The sequence below is a fragment of the Hypanus sabinus genome, chromosome 13 (genome assembly GCF_030144855.1).
Source record: "Hypanus sabinus isolate sHypSab1 chromosome 13, sHypSab1.hap1, whole genome shotgun sequence".
NCBI classification, from domain to species: domain Eukaryota; kingdom Metazoa; phylum Chordata; class Chondrichthyes; order Myliobatiformes; family Dasyatidae; genus Hypanus; species Hypanus sabinus.
This window is the reverse complement of record NC_082718.1, coordinates 82,728,397-82,748,397: the sequence shown is the minus strand read 5'-3', so window position 1 is coordinate 82,748,397 and position 20,001 is coordinate 82,728,397. Positions and strand designations below refer to the sequence as shown.

At 45.4% G+C, this 20,001-nt stretch overlaps 1 protein-coding gene across 7 annotated transcripts in view; it reads right to left on the bottom strand.

The window, feature by feature from the left end:
* Positions 1-20,001, bottom strand: part of mn1b (meningioma 1b) — a 184,865-nt gene that overhangs the window by 143,538 nt on the left and 21,326 nt on the right. Inside the window, exons 2-3 of one of the 7 annotated variants that reach the window (XM_059988056.1) lie at positions 13,610-13,776; positions 7,993-8,131 (exon numbers count right to left, since the gene is read on the bottom strand). The exons of 4 other annotated variants lie outside the window; for them this stretch is intronic. In XM_059988056.1, the coding sequence (XP_059844039.1) occupies positions 13,751-13,776 (26 nt within the window). In that variant the 3' untranslated portion in view covers positions 7,993-8,131; positions 13,610-13,750. Of the gene's footprint in view, positions 1-1,216; positions 8,132-13,609; positions 13,777-20,001 lie in introns of those variants that run through there. 2 more of the 7 variants (XM_059988057.1, XM_059988054.1) reach the window with 2 other exon arrangements.

The following is a 20,001-nucleotide window of genomic DNA, read 5'->3' as shown; positions in this document are numbered from 1 at the left end:
TGACACTGCACAGATCATTGTGATTGATGTCCCCGGGGGGGGGGGGGGGGTCACAGGTAAAGTCCACCCCACCCCTGAGAACATCTACATCTACACAAAGTGTTGTTGCAGGAAATCAGCATCCATCATTAGGGAATCCCACCACCCACCATCTCTTCTCACTGCTGCCATCAGGAAGGAGGCACAAGAGTCTCAGGGCTCACACCACCAGGTTCAGGAGCAGTTACTACCCCTCAACCATCAGGCTCCTGAACCAAAGGGGATAACTTCACTCAATTTTACTTGCCCCATCACAGAAGTGTTCCCACACTCAACAGACTCATTTTCAGGGATGCTTTATTTAATTTTCTTGATATTTATTTATTATTATTATTATTATAATTTCTTTCTTTTTGTATTTGTACAATTTGTGTCTTTTGTACATTAATTGAACCCCTAAGATGGTGCAGTCTTTCATCGATTCTATTATGGAGTTACTGAGTATGCCTGCAAGGAAGTGACCCTCAGGGTTGTGTATGGTGACATATATGTAAATTATTAATAAATTTACTTTGAACTTTGATGCAGCATCCAACAGAGAAGCTCATTTGCTTGGAGAGCATTCTAACTGGCTGCATCACCATCTAGTAAGGAGGGGTGGCTATTGCACAGGACCGAGGTCAGCTGCAGAGAGTTGTAAACTTAGTCAGCTCCCTCGGGCACTAGACCCCGTAAAATCCCAGACATCTTCAAAGAGCGATCCCTAAAAGAGGCAGCATCCATCATTAAGGACCCTATCACCCAAGACATGCCTTGTTCTCATTGCTCCCATCAGGGAGGAGGTACAGGAGCCTTAAGGCACAAACTCAATGATTCAGGAACAGCTTCTTCCGCTCTGCCATCAGATTGCTAAATGGACGTCGAACCCGTGAACACCACCTCACTACTTTTTTATTTCTATGTTTGCACTATTTATTTAACTATTATATATATATGTGTGTGTGTGTGTGTGTGTATGTGTGTTTGTGTGTGTGTGTGTGTATATATATATATACACTGCTGCCACAACGTCAACAAATTTCACAACATATGCTGGTGACATTAAACCAGATTCTGACTCTGAGCCAGTAAAGGAGCTGCCATTTGTTTGAAATCAGCCAGCAATAGGTTCACAGCAGGTCAGTTACCAGGGGTGTCAAATAAAGAAAGATGCACAAGGAGCAGACAAGAGTTATCACTTGCATTATATTTTATTCATTGTCTTGTGTCTCATTAAAACATATGTATACATTAGGTATGAGTACAGACAGGTGAACACACCTACAGTACATAGTCCATATCTTTATATTCTTCCTGTTTCCAAAACTAAGTCCTGTTGCACTGAACAAGACAAAACACTCAGAAAACCCGTGGGAACTGCTGGAGTCAGTCAACGGGGACTAAAGCAGCATTGTGTAAGAGACAAGAGTCAAACAAAAACTCCAAATTTCAAAATGTCAATACCAGGATTTGTCAAACCAAACAGCAAGAAGTTATCGCAGTTATCAGTTCATATTGTTACATCTGCAGCTAGATCTGAAGTTTTGGGGGGGGGGTCCTACCTCACCCCGTTACTTGAAGAAAATTTGACCGTGACCCTGCAATAATTCGATGCACAGGCTATTCTTTTCCCTGCTCTCCCAACACACATATTTTAACCCAGAGAATAGCTGAAGTTAGTCACAATCATAATATAATATGATCAAATCATATCCCAATTCTCACACAGTAATTTGGTAGAAGGAGGGTGGTGCTTGTTCGTTTCAGTGCCCAAAATGTGTTGTCCTTTGCGTGGGGATCCAGCCCAGAGAGAAAGGAGGAAGATCTCTCACTGGTGACAGTCGGCTCTGTGCGGTGCATTGCAGAATCTGTCCTTTCGCCTCCCTACTCAGTTTGAATCCCAGCCCAGAGTGACAGGCATTAGACAACAAGAGGACCCGGGCAGGCTCAGCATTAACAATGACGGGTCTCAAATCTGTGGCATGCACTGAAAGCAAAATGCTAATTGTGACGTTGGCAAAGGTTTGTTGTCCCAAAGAAGAGGAGTATGAATTTATAACAATGTGCACTTTACACCGTGAGGGATGTGGCAGAGCTGGTGCCCCAGCGAGGAGGTTTTATTGAAACACAAACAGGAAGAATTTAAGAGGCTTGAACAAGGGAAATGAGGTGTCAAGGCTAAATTACAGAGTGACTGAGAGAGTCACTATGGATGGGTAATTAGTGGCAGAGGTGTTAATCACTGATCTTGGGTAAGAATGCAGGCTGACAGATAGGGGTGCCAGAGATTGATGAGACCAGGCAAGAGGGGTGGGGTGAAATGATGTCCTATTTAGAGGTGCAATTTAAAAAAAGGTGGAAAATGTACTAAAAAACATCTTGAATTTTACTCTGCTGAAACGAGTTGGTGGGGGGGGGGTCTGAAGGATTGCGATGGATTATTCAATACTTTACTGACAGAACATGTACATGTGAGCAGAACACTTCAAAATACCATCATAAGGCTCTCAGAGGCAGTGAAATATCCAGTCATTACTAAACGTCAAGCAACAATACTGCTGTCTGCGGAATGCTGGGTAGCATCTGAGCTAGACACCATTTAACACCACTTACAGATCGAACAAAGGTACTGGCTGGGAAGTGCCTGCTACAAATTACAGCAATGATTATATTGTTAACTTAAGGAATTGGACCACACTGGAAGGTGTCAAGTGTGGGATGATTGTCCTTAATGACTGTGTGAAGAAGCGTGTGTTTGAACTGGATTGTACAACAGGTAACTTAACACTTGGTATTCATCAGCACTCCCACTCAATAATTCTCTGCAGTTCCATGCACGAGAAACAAAGCAAGGAAGTTCAGCCATGGGAATAGACTCCAGAATGGAGTAAAACTCCTCCACACTGAACAGAGCCAGCCAGCTGTGAGCAAAACAGGGCCCATGTTCCATCTGCAAATCTTCAGGAAGATTGATAATCTGATTTCTTAATCAGCAAAAGAACTTCAGATATTTATTTACTACGATACAATGCGAACTAGGCCCTTCCAGCCCTTTGAGCCACGCCGCTCGGCAATTCCCCCGATTTAACCCGAGCCTAATCACGGTACAATTTACAATGACCAATTAATCTACCAGCTGGTACGTCTTTGGAAACCCACACGGTCATAGGGAGAAAGTTCAAACTCCTTACAGGCAGCGGCAGGAGTTGGACCTGGGTTGTCTGTACTGTAAAGGATTGTGCTAACCACTATGCTACCACGCCACCCCAGCTAGTGTGAGCTCAAGAACCTTCAATTTCAATGTTAGATGTAATGTTTTGCTGAATAGTTACTTTATAGTGCTGAACAGTTTTAATAGAAGTGTGCGATTTTGGACGGATGTTTGCATAGAGTTAAGATGTATGGGTAAACAGCTATGCCATGGAATAAGAAGGGACTGATTTTGTATCAGCTGTCTAGGACGTAGTGGGGCAGGCTTCTGAAGACTCTTGGGTGTTGGTATGAATAGTCAATATTGCAATGACTGTAGAACTGAATGTTAGCAGGGAGAGTAACGAGTGCCTTTATCATGCTGTCCTTGTCATTGGGTTTGGAGGCTTGCATGCCTCAATGACCTACAGAGTTATGTTGGCTGGAGTCAGGGCCTTTGGCTCTTGGTAGGGTCACCCATGCCGAACAGTGAACAGGTCAAAGGGTAGAGGACAGACTAAGAGTGGTCCACCGATCCTTCAGGTTTGGGGGTGGGGGGGGGTGTTCATCTCAGAGCTAACAACCCTGACTGGTAAAACAAAACTGTTACAGAAACAGCAATGAGGGATCTTTCTATATCTGTGTGGCCAAGGTTAGAGATGGAGGACCTTCATTGCTACCCTAAATGCCAGCTGTGTAATGGGCAGTAATAAGTTATTTTGCTAATCTGGAAGACAAACCTCAGACCCCCATCTTCTGTTTACAATTTTCAGCAAAATTAACACAGCACTCTGCGAGAAAGGGTGGGTTTGCCAGGAAAGATGATGGGAAACACTGTCACTCTGCAGAGTAAAAACTGGATATATCCCTCCCCCCCCCAGATTTCATTACATTGTGACCAGGTATTGTAGTGTCCACTTGGAAAGACAATGGTGTGTTGGCTGTTCCACAACACCACTGGGACCGCAAGATCGTTTCAGAAGTAACCATTAACCATCAAAGGACCTCCCTGACAACAGAGAGACCAAACCAATTCATAGAGCCGAGCTCCATAACATTTCAAATAAATGCCTTCCCTAGCAGGTTATTGGGTACCTGTTTCCTCACTGCATTGTTTCGTCTTCAGATAAAGTATAGGAAATAAATCAGGGCTGAGTACCAATGTCTTCAAAATAGAAGATGGAAGTACATCACAAAATTGGCTGGGATCCCTACCAGTATTTTGAAAATTGATCACAACCAGTCCTCTACCAAACAGCTCATAGGATCATTCTTTAACCTTCAAAGAAAGTTTAAGGAAGAAAATGCAAGAAACCTGGAATTATTACATTAAACAAAAGATGTTAAAGACTCTCAGAAGGTCAGGAAGTTGGACTTTCTCTCTTCACAGAAGCTCCTTGACCTGATGAGCATCTTGGCCATTCCTTGTGAAATTCATGATGCTGTTGTTTTAGGCAGGTGCCAAAACAAGGAATATTGAATCGAAAGATAACAGATTGCTGGAGGGGAAATAGAAATTATAAACTAAAAAAAATCAATGTCTTTAGATTAAAAGAAACCTACCTCAAATTGAGGTACCCAGCCACTGGAATCTTACTTTGAGCAACAGAACAGTCCTTAGCTTCCTGTTGTGCTTCATTGTCACTATCCTCTCCATGGGAACGATTGGTTAAATGTTCAGAATACCAAAAGATTGCATTGTTTCCTAAGGTCTTTTCCTGATAACTAATGGGTCAGATTGGAAGTTGGAATAGTTCCTAAATGAAATCCCTTTGCACTTGTTGTCGAATTTTTGTCTTATGGAGGCCTGTGACCCACACCTTGTGCATAAGGTGACACCAGCCTGCAGGCTTGGGGACAAGGGGTGGTTGTTTTGGCTTGGTCTAAGGGTCAAAGTGAGAGAGGGCCTCTCAGTTACCGCATTTCACTGCAGTCTGTGGAACAGAGGGGAATCGCTGCTCTGGGATGGTGGTGAATGTCAGTAGCTGGGGCTGAGGTGTTTGGTGTTGCCGTATGCGCCAAGGTTGGCTATTAATTGCCAAGGTCGACAAACATCAAGCATCGAAGTCACTGTTCTCACACATTCGTAGTGCTGGCAAACTCAACCAAACCTTCTCCACTCAAACGCCTGTATTCCAAAAAGTCAGTGTCGTGAGGGAGAGGATTGCCAGCTGTCAGCAAGGCAGGGGCAACTCAGACAAGGGCAACTATGGGAGAATGTCCTGCCAGAGCCAGGTGGCGTATCCACTACCTTGCCATGCACCCAGCTAATTTAACTGTGGAGGGTTAGCAGGGTCTTCTGCATCCAGCAGTCCTACAAAATCCTTGTTGCTGCACCTATTACTCTGTACATGATCTCACACCAGATCATAGAGGAAAACATGACAATTAAGTATGTTCCCGGGTCAGCCGACGCGTGCACACACATTCCCTGGCAGAGAATCGAGGCAGGGAACTCACCAGCTCACCATGGACAACGGTATTGTTGCTCGCAGCTGGCCACAGCTATCTCAGGATACTCTGACGAGAGGAAGCCGCCTCCTGCGACTGTGGGGCTTAGCACGTTCAACCCACTCGTTTAGCGTCTGTCAGAAATTCAGTTCTCTCCCTCGGACAATCCTCCCGGAGCATTCTCTGGTATTCCAGTTCTAACATGCTTTCTACAGTGTGATTGGAGAAGGGATGGGCATGGGACTAGCAACCCCATCCCGTAAAAAAACCCAGTGCTCTAGAAATGCCAACAAAAACTCCAAAAACCTCAACCCTCGAGGAGATGGGCCACAGCTGGGGTTAACGTGAAAAACTGTCCCAGGACAGAGGATTCTGCTGAGCTACGGCCAGCAGCCTATGCCCCCGAAGGGATGATGGGGCTTAGGTAAAGTGGCTTTCTGGCTGCAGAGAGGATTGAACTGTCAGTTTCAAATGGTCACCTACAGGCAGCACAGACGTGGCAAGCCCCTATTAATGGCAATTGCACTAAGAGGTGAACACTGTCTAACTGCAAACAGCATCAAGCCACATGGCTTCACTTATCAAACATCAGGCTCAAACGAGCACTGAACTGGAAACTTGGAGCTGTTGGTATTAGGGATAGTGGACATTTGAAAGGAATACTTGATATTCATCAAGAAGTATAATTATCAGATTATAGTAACATGTCCACTACTACCTTGATGTTTCCTCTTTTGTATCGGACAAGGCAACCCATTTCCCCCACAGGCAAAAGCACCAGAAGTCTCCCAGTCCTCTCCTTCCTTGATCTTTTTCAACTTGCTGAGAGGGATGGGCTGCCAACCTTAGCGAGGTTGGATTTCTACTCTCTTTGACGCTAACTTCCTCTGCATGGACAGATTCTCTGCATAAAGCCAGAGGAAGGTGCACCTGGGCTTTAACAACTCGGAGCTGCTGGTGGGGCTTTCATGGGAATAGAAGACCAGTTGCTCGTTTGTGAAATGTGAAGACGGGACAGGTAGGAGGGGAGGATCCCATACTGTCTGCTTTGCCGTGCACCGTGGCTCTCTTCCTCCTCCACACCCTGATGTTTCTCTGGTTCCTTATAAAACTCTTAGGGTGTGGGGAAAGATAGAAGGCTGCACATATAGCAACATCCACTGAGATCAGTGTTCCAACTCCAGATGCCTGACTCTGCCCCTTCACACAATGCAGTGCCTTGGGCTGAAATGGGCATGGAGTGTTGAGTGCCAACGATAGCATGCTGGCCAAGGCAGGGGATATCCCACTCTGCTTTTTCATTTCCTGCTGAACCTTTAATGTTCTGGTCTTTGATTTTTGCTGCCTGAAAGAACAACTTTAAAACATCCTCCAAGTGAAAGAAACAGTTTCAAAAACCACACAGGTCGTGGGAAGCAACTGACGATTTTGTGCGTATTTTTGTCTTTAATGTACTTTTTTTTCCTGCAGAACGTTTAACACATTGAGCTCAGATTGGCTGAGGACCTCTACAGCTGAATATAACCTGGTGGAATATATTGACTCCAGCACCATTTTGCTACCTGTTTCGATTTTATTTTACAGTCCAAACATTAGTAATTTCTAATAGTTTATTAAAACACATGAATATTTATTCCCCCAGATTTTCTGTGTCTCTTCACCATTGAACCATTATTGTCTGAGGATATAAACGAACCATCACATCAGCAAAGGAAACCTCTGGACCTCTAGCCACAATCCCAGCCCCTCACCTGCACCCCTCCTGTTCCCCACATGACTTTGGCTGAAGGTGACAACTCCGTCCGAGCTGACGGGTTTTGCAGGTTGCGTATCACGGACTTTAGATTCCTGATGAAGAGGGCCGAGAGGAATACTGCCATCAATGCTTTGTTGCTGCCTAGGAGGCAGGTGCCTGGCGTGGGGGGAAATCAGGTTATAAGTGCAAGGAATCCATTGGGAACAAAGTCGTACAATTCCAAACACAAGCATTCTGTTCAGCTCAGCTTGGGATTGGCCGCTGCATCATTTACTGCGCAATCCAACAGGCCTGGTATCAAGCTAGCAACTGCGGCCAAAACCAGGGTGACGTGGGCTCGGTATTAACCCTTTCCAGGCCACCAGCCAGTGTTGCGGGTCATGAGCCGAAGTGCCAGCAAGGGAACCCAGATCCTTTTGTAACTATTTTATCTGTTTTGAAGTCCTGTCTGTCTGTCGCACTGCAGCAGCCAAAAGGAGGGAAACGATTTTTTTTAAAAAAAACAAGAGAAATCAAAAGAAAATTCATCTTTTGTTCAGGTCAAAGCAGCCACGAATGTCCCAAATCGATTAGAGATGTCCGAATGCAAAGATCTCCAAGTTTGCATAGGGCTCCGGCCCTTAGAGTCAGTAAGGTCGTCTGTGCAGTGGACTGATAGGCACTGCAAGTGGGTGCCAGCCTGGACTGATGAAGCCTTGTTCTGGGAAAGCTCGTGGGCTGGAAAGGGTTAATAAACAAAATAAGTTTTAGTTTTCTGCCTTATGGTCTATTTTCGTTCTTTTTTTCAAAAAAAAATACAATTTGATTACTTCTCTTATAAGCTAAAGTAAAACTCTCGTCCATCCAAAAATAAATAAATAGTGTTGAAGAAGCTGCTTTTCAGAGAACCTGTGCTCCCAGCCCCATCGTTAGTTAAGTGAATGAAGGAACAAAACTCAGACAACAGAGTTATAGGCCCTGGAATTACAATTCGACTGAGCAATCATCATCTTCTCTTGGTCATGATTAACTGAGACGAGGAAGTTGTAATGAATGAACCAACCGTTTGTTTGTTTGTTTGTTTGTGTTTATTTATTTATTGGGCTACAGTGCGGAATAGGCGCTTCCAGCCATTCGAGCCGCGCCGCCCAGCAACTCCCGATTTAACCCTAGCCCGATCACAGGACAATTTAATGACCAATTAACCTAGCAGGACCGTGGGAGGAAACAGGAGCATCCGAAGGAATCACAGGCAGCCAGGGGTAGGACATAGGCAGCAGCAGGAGCAGCAATGGGTTGCTGACACTGTAAAGTGTTGTGCTAAACACTACACTACCGTACCACCTGTGGGTGTTTGACAGTCTTCTTTTTTCTAAACGGGCGCCACTGGATTTCTTTGCTTTGTGGCTGCCTGTAAGGGGATGAATTTCAAAGTTGTATATAGTATACATAATTTGATCATAAATGTACGAGGGGTGACTGATAAGTTCGTGGTCTAAGCTAGAAGGAGATGAGTTATTAACTTCAAACTTACTGCATAATCACTCAAAGAGTTGACCTGCACGTGCATGTAACAAGAACTGTATAACTAATCTCCTTCTACCTTAGGCCACAAACTTATCAATCACCCCTGCTGTAGACACTTTCTGGAGGGCCAAGGTCCTTATGCTCCACGACCGCTGGACTAAGTGTGTAAATGTGGCAGGTTTTCTAAAATTGACTCCTCCTTCCTTAGGCCACGAACGTATCAATCACCCCTCGTACTTTAAACTTTGAAATCTACGAGTGATTCAATAGTTCAGATTCAAATAAGTTTAAGAAGCACCCACTGTAGCAAATCTTAAATATTTATTCACTACTTAAAACTGTAGGGCGCTATTCAGCTGCATGCACCCTGAAAACAGTTTGCGGAAGAGTATTATCATGACTCCCCTCCTTTGGGTCCATTTTCCTTGGACTCTGCAGACAATGGAAACACAGATCTCTTCTGCTTTGGTTGGATTACAGCATTCAACAGTTTCCATAACTTTGGGCCAACTAAGCTTCAAAAGTGGCGTCATCAAAGCACCTGACAGTGCACTTAGGCAGGGCAGGTTTCTCTCCAGTTACCACTGTCCTACTGGAGCACCCTCAAACAGCAACAATGGTGATACATGGGCTGGGCACAGATTCAGAATGGCAATTGTGAACTGCAGACTCATTTCAACACATCTATGAAAAGGTAGGCATGTGGATTTGCCCACACTACACCTGCAAGTGCTGTGCCCAATTCTCCATTTCAGTGTAGCACTCAGAGCTTTACCTTAAAGACACACCACAGAAAACTACAGCACAGTAACGGGCTTTTCAGCCCATCTAGTCCAAGATGAACCATTCAAACTGCCTAGTCCCGTCAACCCGCACCTGAACTGTAGTGCTTCATACCCCACCCATCCATGTACCTATCCAAACTCCTCTTAAATGATGAAATCAAAGTCACATCCACCACTTGCGCTGGTACAAGTCCCACACTCACACTATCCTCAGAGTCAAAAAACTTCCTTTCATGCTTCCCTTAAGCTTTTCACCTCTCACCCTTAACCCCTGACCTCTGGTTGTAGTCCCACCCAACCTCAGTGGGAAACCGGCTTGCATTCACCCTATCAATACCCCTCATAATTTTGTATACATCTCTCAAATCTTCCCTCAACCTTCTAACTCCTAGAGAATAAAGTTCTAACCTATCCAATCTTTCCTTGCAGCTCAGGCCCTCCAGTCCCAGCATCATCCTTGTAGATGTTCTTGAGCTCTTTCAACCTTACTTACATCTTTCCTCTAGGTAAGTGAACAAACTGCACACCAAATAATTCCCAGCAACGTCTCATACAACTTCAGAATTACAGTTTACAAAATTCTAATTCTGTCGACTTCTCAGGTACGTTATTGTACTGACTGTTGTTCATTGCAGCCTTATTTTGATTTGTGTTTGGAACAATCTCTCAACTTCATTTGTAAATGCAAGGTTACTGACAATGGATAACCATTCAGTTCACTTCTCAGTGAAGGCCACATTGCAAAGGTGACAGAACATTACTCCCTCGATTTTGCTGAGTCGGGAAACAGCAGGAAACTATGGATATTCCTTTTCTAAGAAGGATTCTGCAGTGTCCTTGCATTGTGCAATGGTAGAATTGTATCTGGTCAGAGTACATCACAGAGGGATGGTTGATCAGCAAATATTTTGTTTCCTCATATGAAAACTGGCATTTGGGGAGAGCACCAGAGGCCCATCATTGCCATTGGTAGAGTACCCAATGCCAGTCAGTCTCCGATGTTGCCTTCTCAAAGAAACAGCAAGACTCATTCAGAAGTAAAATTGACTGGAATTATTCTGACATCTACAAAAGGCCAGACGAAAGAGATAGCACCTCCTTTAATCAGACACCTCTTTCATCTTTCATTATTTCAAGCAAGCAGAAAAGTTCCAATTTTCTGTGAGGGAAAATAAACACTCTCTTTCAGTCTTATGGTTTTTATATTTTGTGTTATCGCCCATACTTCCATTGTTTTATTTTTGTGCAGGGGAGGGGGATTGGGGGTGGCTGATGTGATTGTTGCGTTTTGTGCAAGGGAATGGGGAGGGTTTTTGGGGGGGCTGATCTTCTTGTTGCATTTTGTATGGGGTGAGGGGGGGGTTAGGGTGTCAAAGTTCTTGTTGCATTTTTGCATTGTTGCAAAACCCCTGGGGAGGGGTTTTAGGGGGTTGATGATCGTGTTTTTTTGTAGGGGTATTGGGCTTGCTGTTTCTCTTTGAACTGACTTCTGTGATTTTACTTTGTTCCGTGGCTATCCGAAGAAGAGAAATCTCAGAATTGTATACTGAAAACATCTTTTGAGCATTTGAACCTTTTAGAACTTCTTTTAATCCCATTCCTTGCCCCAGAGGGCAGAGGAAGTGAAGGAAATCCCACAGTTAGTAACTTTTAAAAAAAGACGCAAAGGAAGAAATAAACTAGTAAGATAGCTTCAGGGTCATATTCTGAGCCAGTTGCCCAACCATTCAATAATCTGCCAGCTTGTGCACTTGAACAGATGACAGAAGGATAAGTAAGCATTCACCAATAAAACAAATTCTCCACACCCATTTACTTCTACAGTTGATCACAACAGATCCTCAAATATCGGAAGCTTCAAAGCACTTTGGGTGACAAAGGTGGTCACTCCACACAAACACTACAGTCTCTGAAAGGACAGACTCACAGTGACCCTTTAGATCAGGAGATCCCAACCTGGGGTCCAGAGACCCTTCGGTTAATGGTAGGAGTCCATGGCATTAAAAAGGTTGGGAACCCCTGCATTGGATGCGGTGGCATTTCTCTTCAGTGGCTATCTTGCAGCAGCAGACATCAATGTACACTCAGTGGGTGTGTAACTTCAGGAAACTGAGTTTTACTGCTGAATGCCCACCACTCACCCAGTCTGAACAAGAGTAACTTCAGCTGAACCAAAACCAGGACATCTGGGATGAGAATATTTACAGAAAAGTATCAAAACAACAACATTCAGTACGCCACACCAGATGGACAATAGGACTCCCAACATAGCTAACGACATGAGTGGCAAGGGTGGAGATATGTTTCTACCAAAGGAGTTAAGGCCATCAAGGTAATCCTTCCCCCTGTTAGTCTGCACATTGCCCTTGGGCAAGGTGAAGCGCCTGCTTAGCCTCTCTTCCCCCCCCCCCCCCCCCAAATCAGGGCCACGTGAAGCCATGGGAGCCGGTGGCAGATGGTCGTACGAGCAGCCGGTGCATATCGCAAGTCCTGGTTACGCGACCAATGATACCAGACAGACAGTCTCTGAAGAGTATTGATAATGCCTGGAGTCACCCATCTTGTGAAGACACTGCCCAGAAGAAGGCAATGGCAAAGCAACAATTTGCCAAGAACGTGGAATGGAAGACCATGATGGCCCACATCATACGACATGGCACTTAATGATGGTGATGAACATAGCCACTTCTCCTCCAGCTAGGTTGCAGTCCTCACTCCATTGCCAGGGGGTGAACCAGGATGCTGGATCAACTTCCTGGCCAGTACTTGAGCAAACAATTCAGGGATGTGAAACCCCTCAGACACGCAGAATGTTGAGGGTTAATGGTGAGGGATTATTCTATCAGATAACAATAAGCATCTGCTTTCTAATTGGCTCAGGAGAGCTCAGTTGATGAGGGAAGGCAATGTGTTCCATGACCGTTGTGTCAGGTAGTCTTTGGTGGGGTGTGTGGGAGGAGGAGGCAGGGTGAACCCTCCAAGAACACATCCTGTCAGAGTTGACAAAGCCATCAGTCCCTGCTGCCCTCAGCTTCTCCTTGGACCTTTGGGTCTCCATTCACAGCCTAAACAAACAGATTAGATGACAGAGCTGCTCCGTGTTCTCACAGCCCAGTAAACCAAAAGCAATGTTATTCACAGGCAGGGCTATCCCAATTTCCACTTAGCAGGTGGAAGGCACGTGTTAAATAGAGATTTTACTTTTTTTATATTCAGTGTGGAGCAGGCCCTTCTAGCCCAACGAGCCACACTGCCTAGCGACCCTCCTATTTAACACTAGCCTAATCACTGGACAATTTACTATGACAAATTAACCCTCGAGCGAGTATATCTTTGGACCGTGGGATGAAACTGGAGCACCCGGAGGAAACCCGGGTGGTTCATGGGGAGAGTGTACAAAACTCCTTACAGATGGCACTGGAATTGAACTCCAAAGTCCGGAACGCCCCGAGATGTAATAGTGTCATGCTTACTGCTACACTATTGTGGAGCCCCCACTGTGCTGCTACTTGAACGCAGTGAGAGTGATGGGACAAAAATTCCTGGCCCCCATTTGACAACTGTCTCTCATTCCACAACTTGTCACAGCACTGCAAAGTGCCTGATGCATTCCTCAGAAGAGTCCTGAGCAAGCGAGAGATCAGAACTGCAACACACGACAAAATATTACCCTATGCCCTGAGGAGAAAGTGCATTATTGTAGATGAATGTGAAACTTCATGAGGAAACAATGGTCCTGTTACCCTGGTGTCCACTCTAACTACGTGCTACGATGACAGGGTTGAGTGGTACAGTATTTGCCGCGTCAGCCTGACGCTTTCGGGGATCTGCTGCACAATGAAAAGACCGATCGGTACTCAACTCTACTGATATCAGCACAACACATCCTGGGAGGAATACGCACCGTGCTTTTTGTCGCGCGCTCATGCGTCGATGTCACGCTGAACACCTCGAACAGCTTTACGTTTTTTGTTTCAGCCCATGTGCACGCCAACTGCCCAGCTACAGACTACAAGTAACAAGTTTGCCTTATCGCAACATTGTGTCAGCTGTCCTCGTGGAGAACGGCATCTAAAAAACACAAAGAGGGCAGTCAGAGCTGTACTCGTACACCCACTCACCCCCAGCCACCCCGAAAAGCAGCGCATTCTCTCGCAAGACCAGTCACAATTAAACAGGGAGCTGCCATGACAGATACAAACATCAGTCTATCAAGACACAAGATTGCTAGCAATCTTGCTGGAGGAAATGAGCAGGTCAAGCAGCGTCTAAGGAAGGAAAGGAACTTTTCAGGTCAAAACCCTACATCAGGACACAGGTTAAATAGTGATACTGGTATGATGGTCTCGGCTGCAGCAAGGGTTTTGGGAAAGCAGTCTCTGCTGCATAGTCCTGTCCTATCACACTGCTGCATCAGGAGCGTTCCTTAGAGGGGGTTCTAAACAGGTGATAAACCAGAGCTGCAACCCACAAGTTCTGAGTCCTGATGCAGGGCTTCGAGCCGAATCACTGGCAATCCCTTTTCTCCGGCAGATTCTGCTTGATTCGTAGTATTCCTCCAAAAGGTCATTTGGTGAACCCGTCAAGGCTCACTTCAACCTACTTCTGTCCCTCGTCTCTTCCGCTTCCCTGCAGGAGATGCCTCAGATGCCAGCCGTCAACTTGAACTCCGCCCCGGCGCCCCTTTATGGTCCTGCTACCCTAACTGGTGTCTATTCCAACCGGGCAAAGATCTGGTTCAACCTGACGCTTTCAGTGATGTTCGTCAAACTATACCACAACTACGAGCTACCACAGTCAATCCAAGTCTTACTTCACCCTGCATCCACACCTATACACTTCCCCAAACTTAACTCACAGTGCTTGGACCCCAACTCTGTCAGAATACTAGTATCAATCAACTCATTACAAGCCCCGAGATAAACAACATTCATGATACAAAATTCACACTAATTAAATCAAACTTGCCTTAATTGCCTAACTATTCTTATGCACTAATCCAGAGATCTTTTAGATTTTGTGTGTAAAACACACAGTTCTTCCCTTCTCCTCCCCAGGCTCTCACAACAACCCAGCTAAAACAGATTTCTCTCTTCCCCACATCGAAGCCATGGTCCCAGGTGCTCACACTTGTTCCTTCTATAATTTTTGCCAGCACCTCTGGGCAGTTCACCTCCAGTTCCTTCAGTCACGGTCCCCTAATCCCCAGCATCAATAGCAACACACAGAAGATGCTGGGGGAACTCAGCAGGCCAGGCAGCATCTGTGGAAAAGAGTAAACAGTCGACGTTCTGGGCCAAGACCCATCCTCAGGGCTGTCAAAAGACCTTCAAACTGTGCCAATAACACTTGTGCCCTCGTTCATAGCTTCTTTGCTCCTTGAGCCCACACTCTTTATTCCCTCACCCTCTAATCCCCTCATCCAAGTCCCTTCACCCTTGCACTCATGCACAGATCTCTAGTCCCTTCTAACCTAGTGTCCCTCAATCCAGGCCAATTCACCACAAGTCTCCTCACCCTAGTAGCCACATCTCTAAGTTTCCACACTGTGTCTTCTCACCCCTGGTGCCCACACCCAGGTATCCTTATTCGTAATCCCCTCACCACTCATACCATCACTTCTCATGCCCCCAGCCAAGTATCTTCACCTACATTCCTTGTCTTCTCACCTCTTATATCATCCCTTCATCCCCACCCCACTGCCCTCATTCTGTCCTCTTCACCGCCATTCCCCCATCCCTCTCGTAGGAAGGCTGAAGGAAACATACAAGCTTTAATGGTTCCTTGACACCGCTGCTTTGTCCTTGATGGTGGAGGTCACCAGCTGAGAGAGCTGTAGAGAATGGCTCACAGAAGTAACTTAATAGCTGCATCCCTAATGCCTACACATCAAACATACTGCAACTTATTTTTGTAACAACTACCAAACAATTGTGATTGAGAAGTAATTGAGCTGAGGACGAGAAGCAGCAGTTTCACTGCTAATAACACATTAGGTTCTGTGCCAAGAAATCTGCAATGCAACACAAGGGCAGCAGCAGACGTGACAAGTCACAATCACAACAGAAACACGCGATGGCATCAGTGGCATTGATAAAGGACTCTCACTGGTAATACCGTGCCTCTTCTGAGAAAGTTACAGGGGAAACAAGTTAAACTGTTCATGTAATGACTGAAAACTGGAACAGGAAAGGTAAACCAGCTCGATTCTAAAAACACCAACAGCTGTCAAGGTGCAACTGGACATCAGGGGCACCTCATCCAATAATTCTGTACCTGGGCAGTGACAGACAAGGCACTGTCTCTCTGACATACACATTACACTTAACATACATGGATCACACTGCATGTAAAACTCCATGGCACGTACTGCAAGCATGCAAAAAAAAAGCACCATGCATACACAAGTTGCATTGTGTGCCTCATACATAGCCATGCTCATGTGCACAGTACTGTTATGTGTGCATTAAAGATTAGCTTTACTTGTCACTTGCAACATACGGTGAGATGCATCACTTGCGTCAAATCAAATCTGCGAGGATTGTGCTGGGCAGCCTGTAAATGACATTGCACTTCCGGCACCACCACCGCATGCCCGCAACTTGCTAACTGTAACCCTGCGCCTCTGGCACTTGGGGGAAAACCTCAGCACCCGAAGGAAACCCCACACAGCCACGGAGAGAATGTACAAACCCCTTGCAGAAAGCAGCGGAGACCGAACCCTGATCTTACAGATGGCGCTGTAGCACGTTGCACTGACCGCTACTGCACCACCCTAATGTCAGCTCGTGCACATAGACATTACTTGTGCATAACCGTGGCAGTGTCGCTACACGCTAATGGCTTAATGCACGTAAAAACCCCAAGAATATTTTTTTCTTTTAGATATTTGTTTTTCAGAATCTAGGTATTACTGACAGGACCAGCATCAATTTCACTCATGAAAGTGGTAGTAAAATGCCTTCTTAACCTCTGCAGTCCTCCTGTTGATGGTACTCCCAACATGCCTTTGGGAACAAAGTTTTGGGAATGACCGAAAGCAGCGGCACATTCTCTAGTAAAATGATTTGCAGATTGAAGGCGGAACCTGCAGATGCGATGCTGCCAGGCGTCCTCAGCCCTTTTGTCCTCAGTAGCAGAAGTCAGTGGTTTGGGAGACGTTCCCCTGCAGATCTGCAAGGGCCGTCTATTGTGTCTGGTGCTCCCGATGCAGCCTCCCCGACCTGGACAAGATCCGAATTAAATTAGGGGACCGCTTCATCGAGCAGCTCCGCTCCATCTGCCAAAAGCAGAATATACTGGTGGCCAAACATTTTAATTCCCATCCCCATTCCCGTTCCGCCATGTTGGTCCATGGCCCGCTCTCGTGCCATCCTCACGGTGGAGGAGCAATGCCTGATATTCCATTTGGGTTGCCTCCAGCCTGATGGCATGAATATCAATCTCTCCTTCCAGTTAAAAAAATTCTCTCCTATCCCCTTCTTCTCCCCCCACTCTGATCTCTTAGCACTTCTCACCTGTCTATCACCTCCCAGTGGGTCCCCTTCTCCTATTGTCCACTCTCCCCTCCTATCAGATTCCTCCCCTCCAGCCCTTTATCTTTCCAACCCACCTGGCTTCACCTTCACCTTCTAGCTATCCTCCTTCCCCTCCCCCTCCTTTGTATTCTGGCATCTTCCCTCTTCCTTTTCATTCCTGAAGAAAGGTCTCAGCCCGAGACGCCAACTGTTTATTCATTTCCATAGCTGCTGCCTGACCCGCTGAGTTCCTCCAGCATTTTATGTATATTGATTTGGAAGATGTTGCTGGGAGCAAGGCAGCCAATTGGAGTACAGGTGCACTCTATTGCCTCTGTGAATCAGAGGTGGAGTGAATGAACGTTTAGGTTGGTGGATGGGGTGCCAGCCATCAACTTGAAAGTGGACATTCAAATCATAAGAGACACCTCAGCAGGGAAGGTCTGAAATCAAGGCTTCAATGGAAATATTTTCAAACAACAGTGAGGCTGGCTGCTCATCAGTGACTGACCCTGAGTCCACAGCTAAAATCAACTGAATGTGTTACCTCAGTACTGAAATTATTTTCAAAACCTGTGACCTCTTTTAGCAGCAACAACACACCCAGATATATGGGCTCCTGTAATTCTGGTCATTTGCACACCCACAATATTTATGCCCTCATTTTCTGTAACTTCATTTCGCTACATACGCTCTGAGCTCTGGAACTTCTGATATAAATTTCCCCTTTGTAATGCTCCCTATTGGGTTTGCTGACCAAACCTCCTTCGTCTTCTTGGCTTCAAATTCTGGAGAATATTAGTTTCTACAAACTGCCTCCAGGAAGTTTTTTTTCAGTGGTAAACATGCTACATAAATGTAAGTTGGTTGTGCTGCTGGCTGTTTGGTTAGAGGATTGAATGGGACCTGAATCAGAATCAGGTTTAAAACGTTGATTTTGCAGCAGCAATACAATGCATACATAATAGCAGAAAAAAAGACTGTGAATGACAGTAAATATATATATAATAGTTAATTAAATAAGCAGTACAAAAATAGAAATTTAAAAAAATTGTGAGGTAGTGCTTATGGGTTCAATGTCCATTCAGAAATCAGATGGCAGAGGGGAAGAAGTTGTTCCTGAATTGTTGAGTGTGTGCCTTCAGGCTCTTGTACCCCCTCCCTCCTGGTAGTAATAAGAAGAGGGCATGCCCCGAGTGGTGGGGTCCTTAATGATGGAAGCTTCCTTTTCGAGGCATTGGTCCGTGAAGATGCTACACAGTCTAGTACCCATGATGGTGCTGGCTAATTTTATAAATCTGTGGAGCTGACTTCGATCTTGTGAAGTAGCCCCCATACCAGTTAGAATGCTGTCCATAGTACATCTGCAGAAATTTTCAAATGTTCTGGGTGATGGCGGCAGAACCCTAAACAGGGAAGGTTGGTACCCCTGGGGGACCAGGAGGAGGGAGGAGCGCACAGAGGGAAGAAACTGAGAAAGAAAACATTCACCTTCTGAGCAAAACAAAAATCCAGGCGGTAGGAATTTGAATCACAGATTTATCCTAGGCTTTCTTCTCCAGTGGAAGGTAGAGTCACACACAACAAAGAGAAATAAATGGGCCTTTTAAAAGCTGGATACACATATTCCTGTACTGAAAACACAGCCAAGTGTGAAATCTAATTCCCATTCCTGCCCTACATAAAAATAATTAAAGTGAGCAGGAGCACAGTGACAATACATTATTCAATTTTATATTTCAATCCATTTCATTATAATCTTTACCTATCAGGTCATCACACTCAGTGAAATTGAGCATGTAAGATTTGGGGCCTTTGTTGGCTATCCTACCGTACTCAAAATTAATACCTCACTCTCTTCATCTTCCTGCTTCTAAAGAGGACGCACTTCCCCCTTACGTGCTTTAAAATACATCTGAACCACCTGCACAGGGCATCACAGGAACTTCAGAAGAAGCATCAAACTCCAAGGATTTAAAACACAAACCAGAAATCCTTCCAGCAGAAACCACAAGCAGTGACTTTACATCAGGGAGCTACGTTGTGATATTATGTGTGCGCCGTTTCATTTCTGATGTTGGCTCCTTTCTCCTCTGTGCTGGGAAGTTATTTGAAATTGCAATTTGCCAAGGGTCACTCCTGAGAATCGGATGTACACTGTAGTTAAGTGCAACTGGGAGATTTTAAGTGACAGGCCCAAGTTTGAATACCTGCCGCAAACTGTAGGCTTGTGCCTTCCACCTGCTGGAGTATACTGACAAAGTGCCTGGGGTCTGTCCCATCAGTGCAGCACGGGACCTAACATGAAGATGGCCACTCACAACAGCTGATCAAACATGTTGAGATCCTGATTTCTTTTTCCTTCTCTCTCCCTCTCCTTCCCTCCCTCTCTCCCACTCCCTCTGTCCTTTTATCTCCCCCCTCTCACTATTCTTCTCCCTCCCCCTCCACCTTTCTGTCTCTCCCCCCCCCCCCCCCTTTCTCTACCCTTAAAATGTACAATCCATTCACTTTCCCCGAAAGGCTACAAAATAGAAATACACCTCATACTTAAACAATCACTAAGTTAAATACTGGCCTTGCATTTAACTTCTGAGGTTCGTTTTTTTAAACAAGCAAACCAGTTGTTCCAGCTGCAGTTCATAAACCAATCAGATACCAACAGCCTACAGAAACTGGTCTTTCAACTTGGCTGCCCCTGAAAGAGGCCCTACTCTCCCTATCCTGCCTTTCCCATCTCAGGCAAACTGACCCTGGAATAACGCAGGGTCAACTGTGG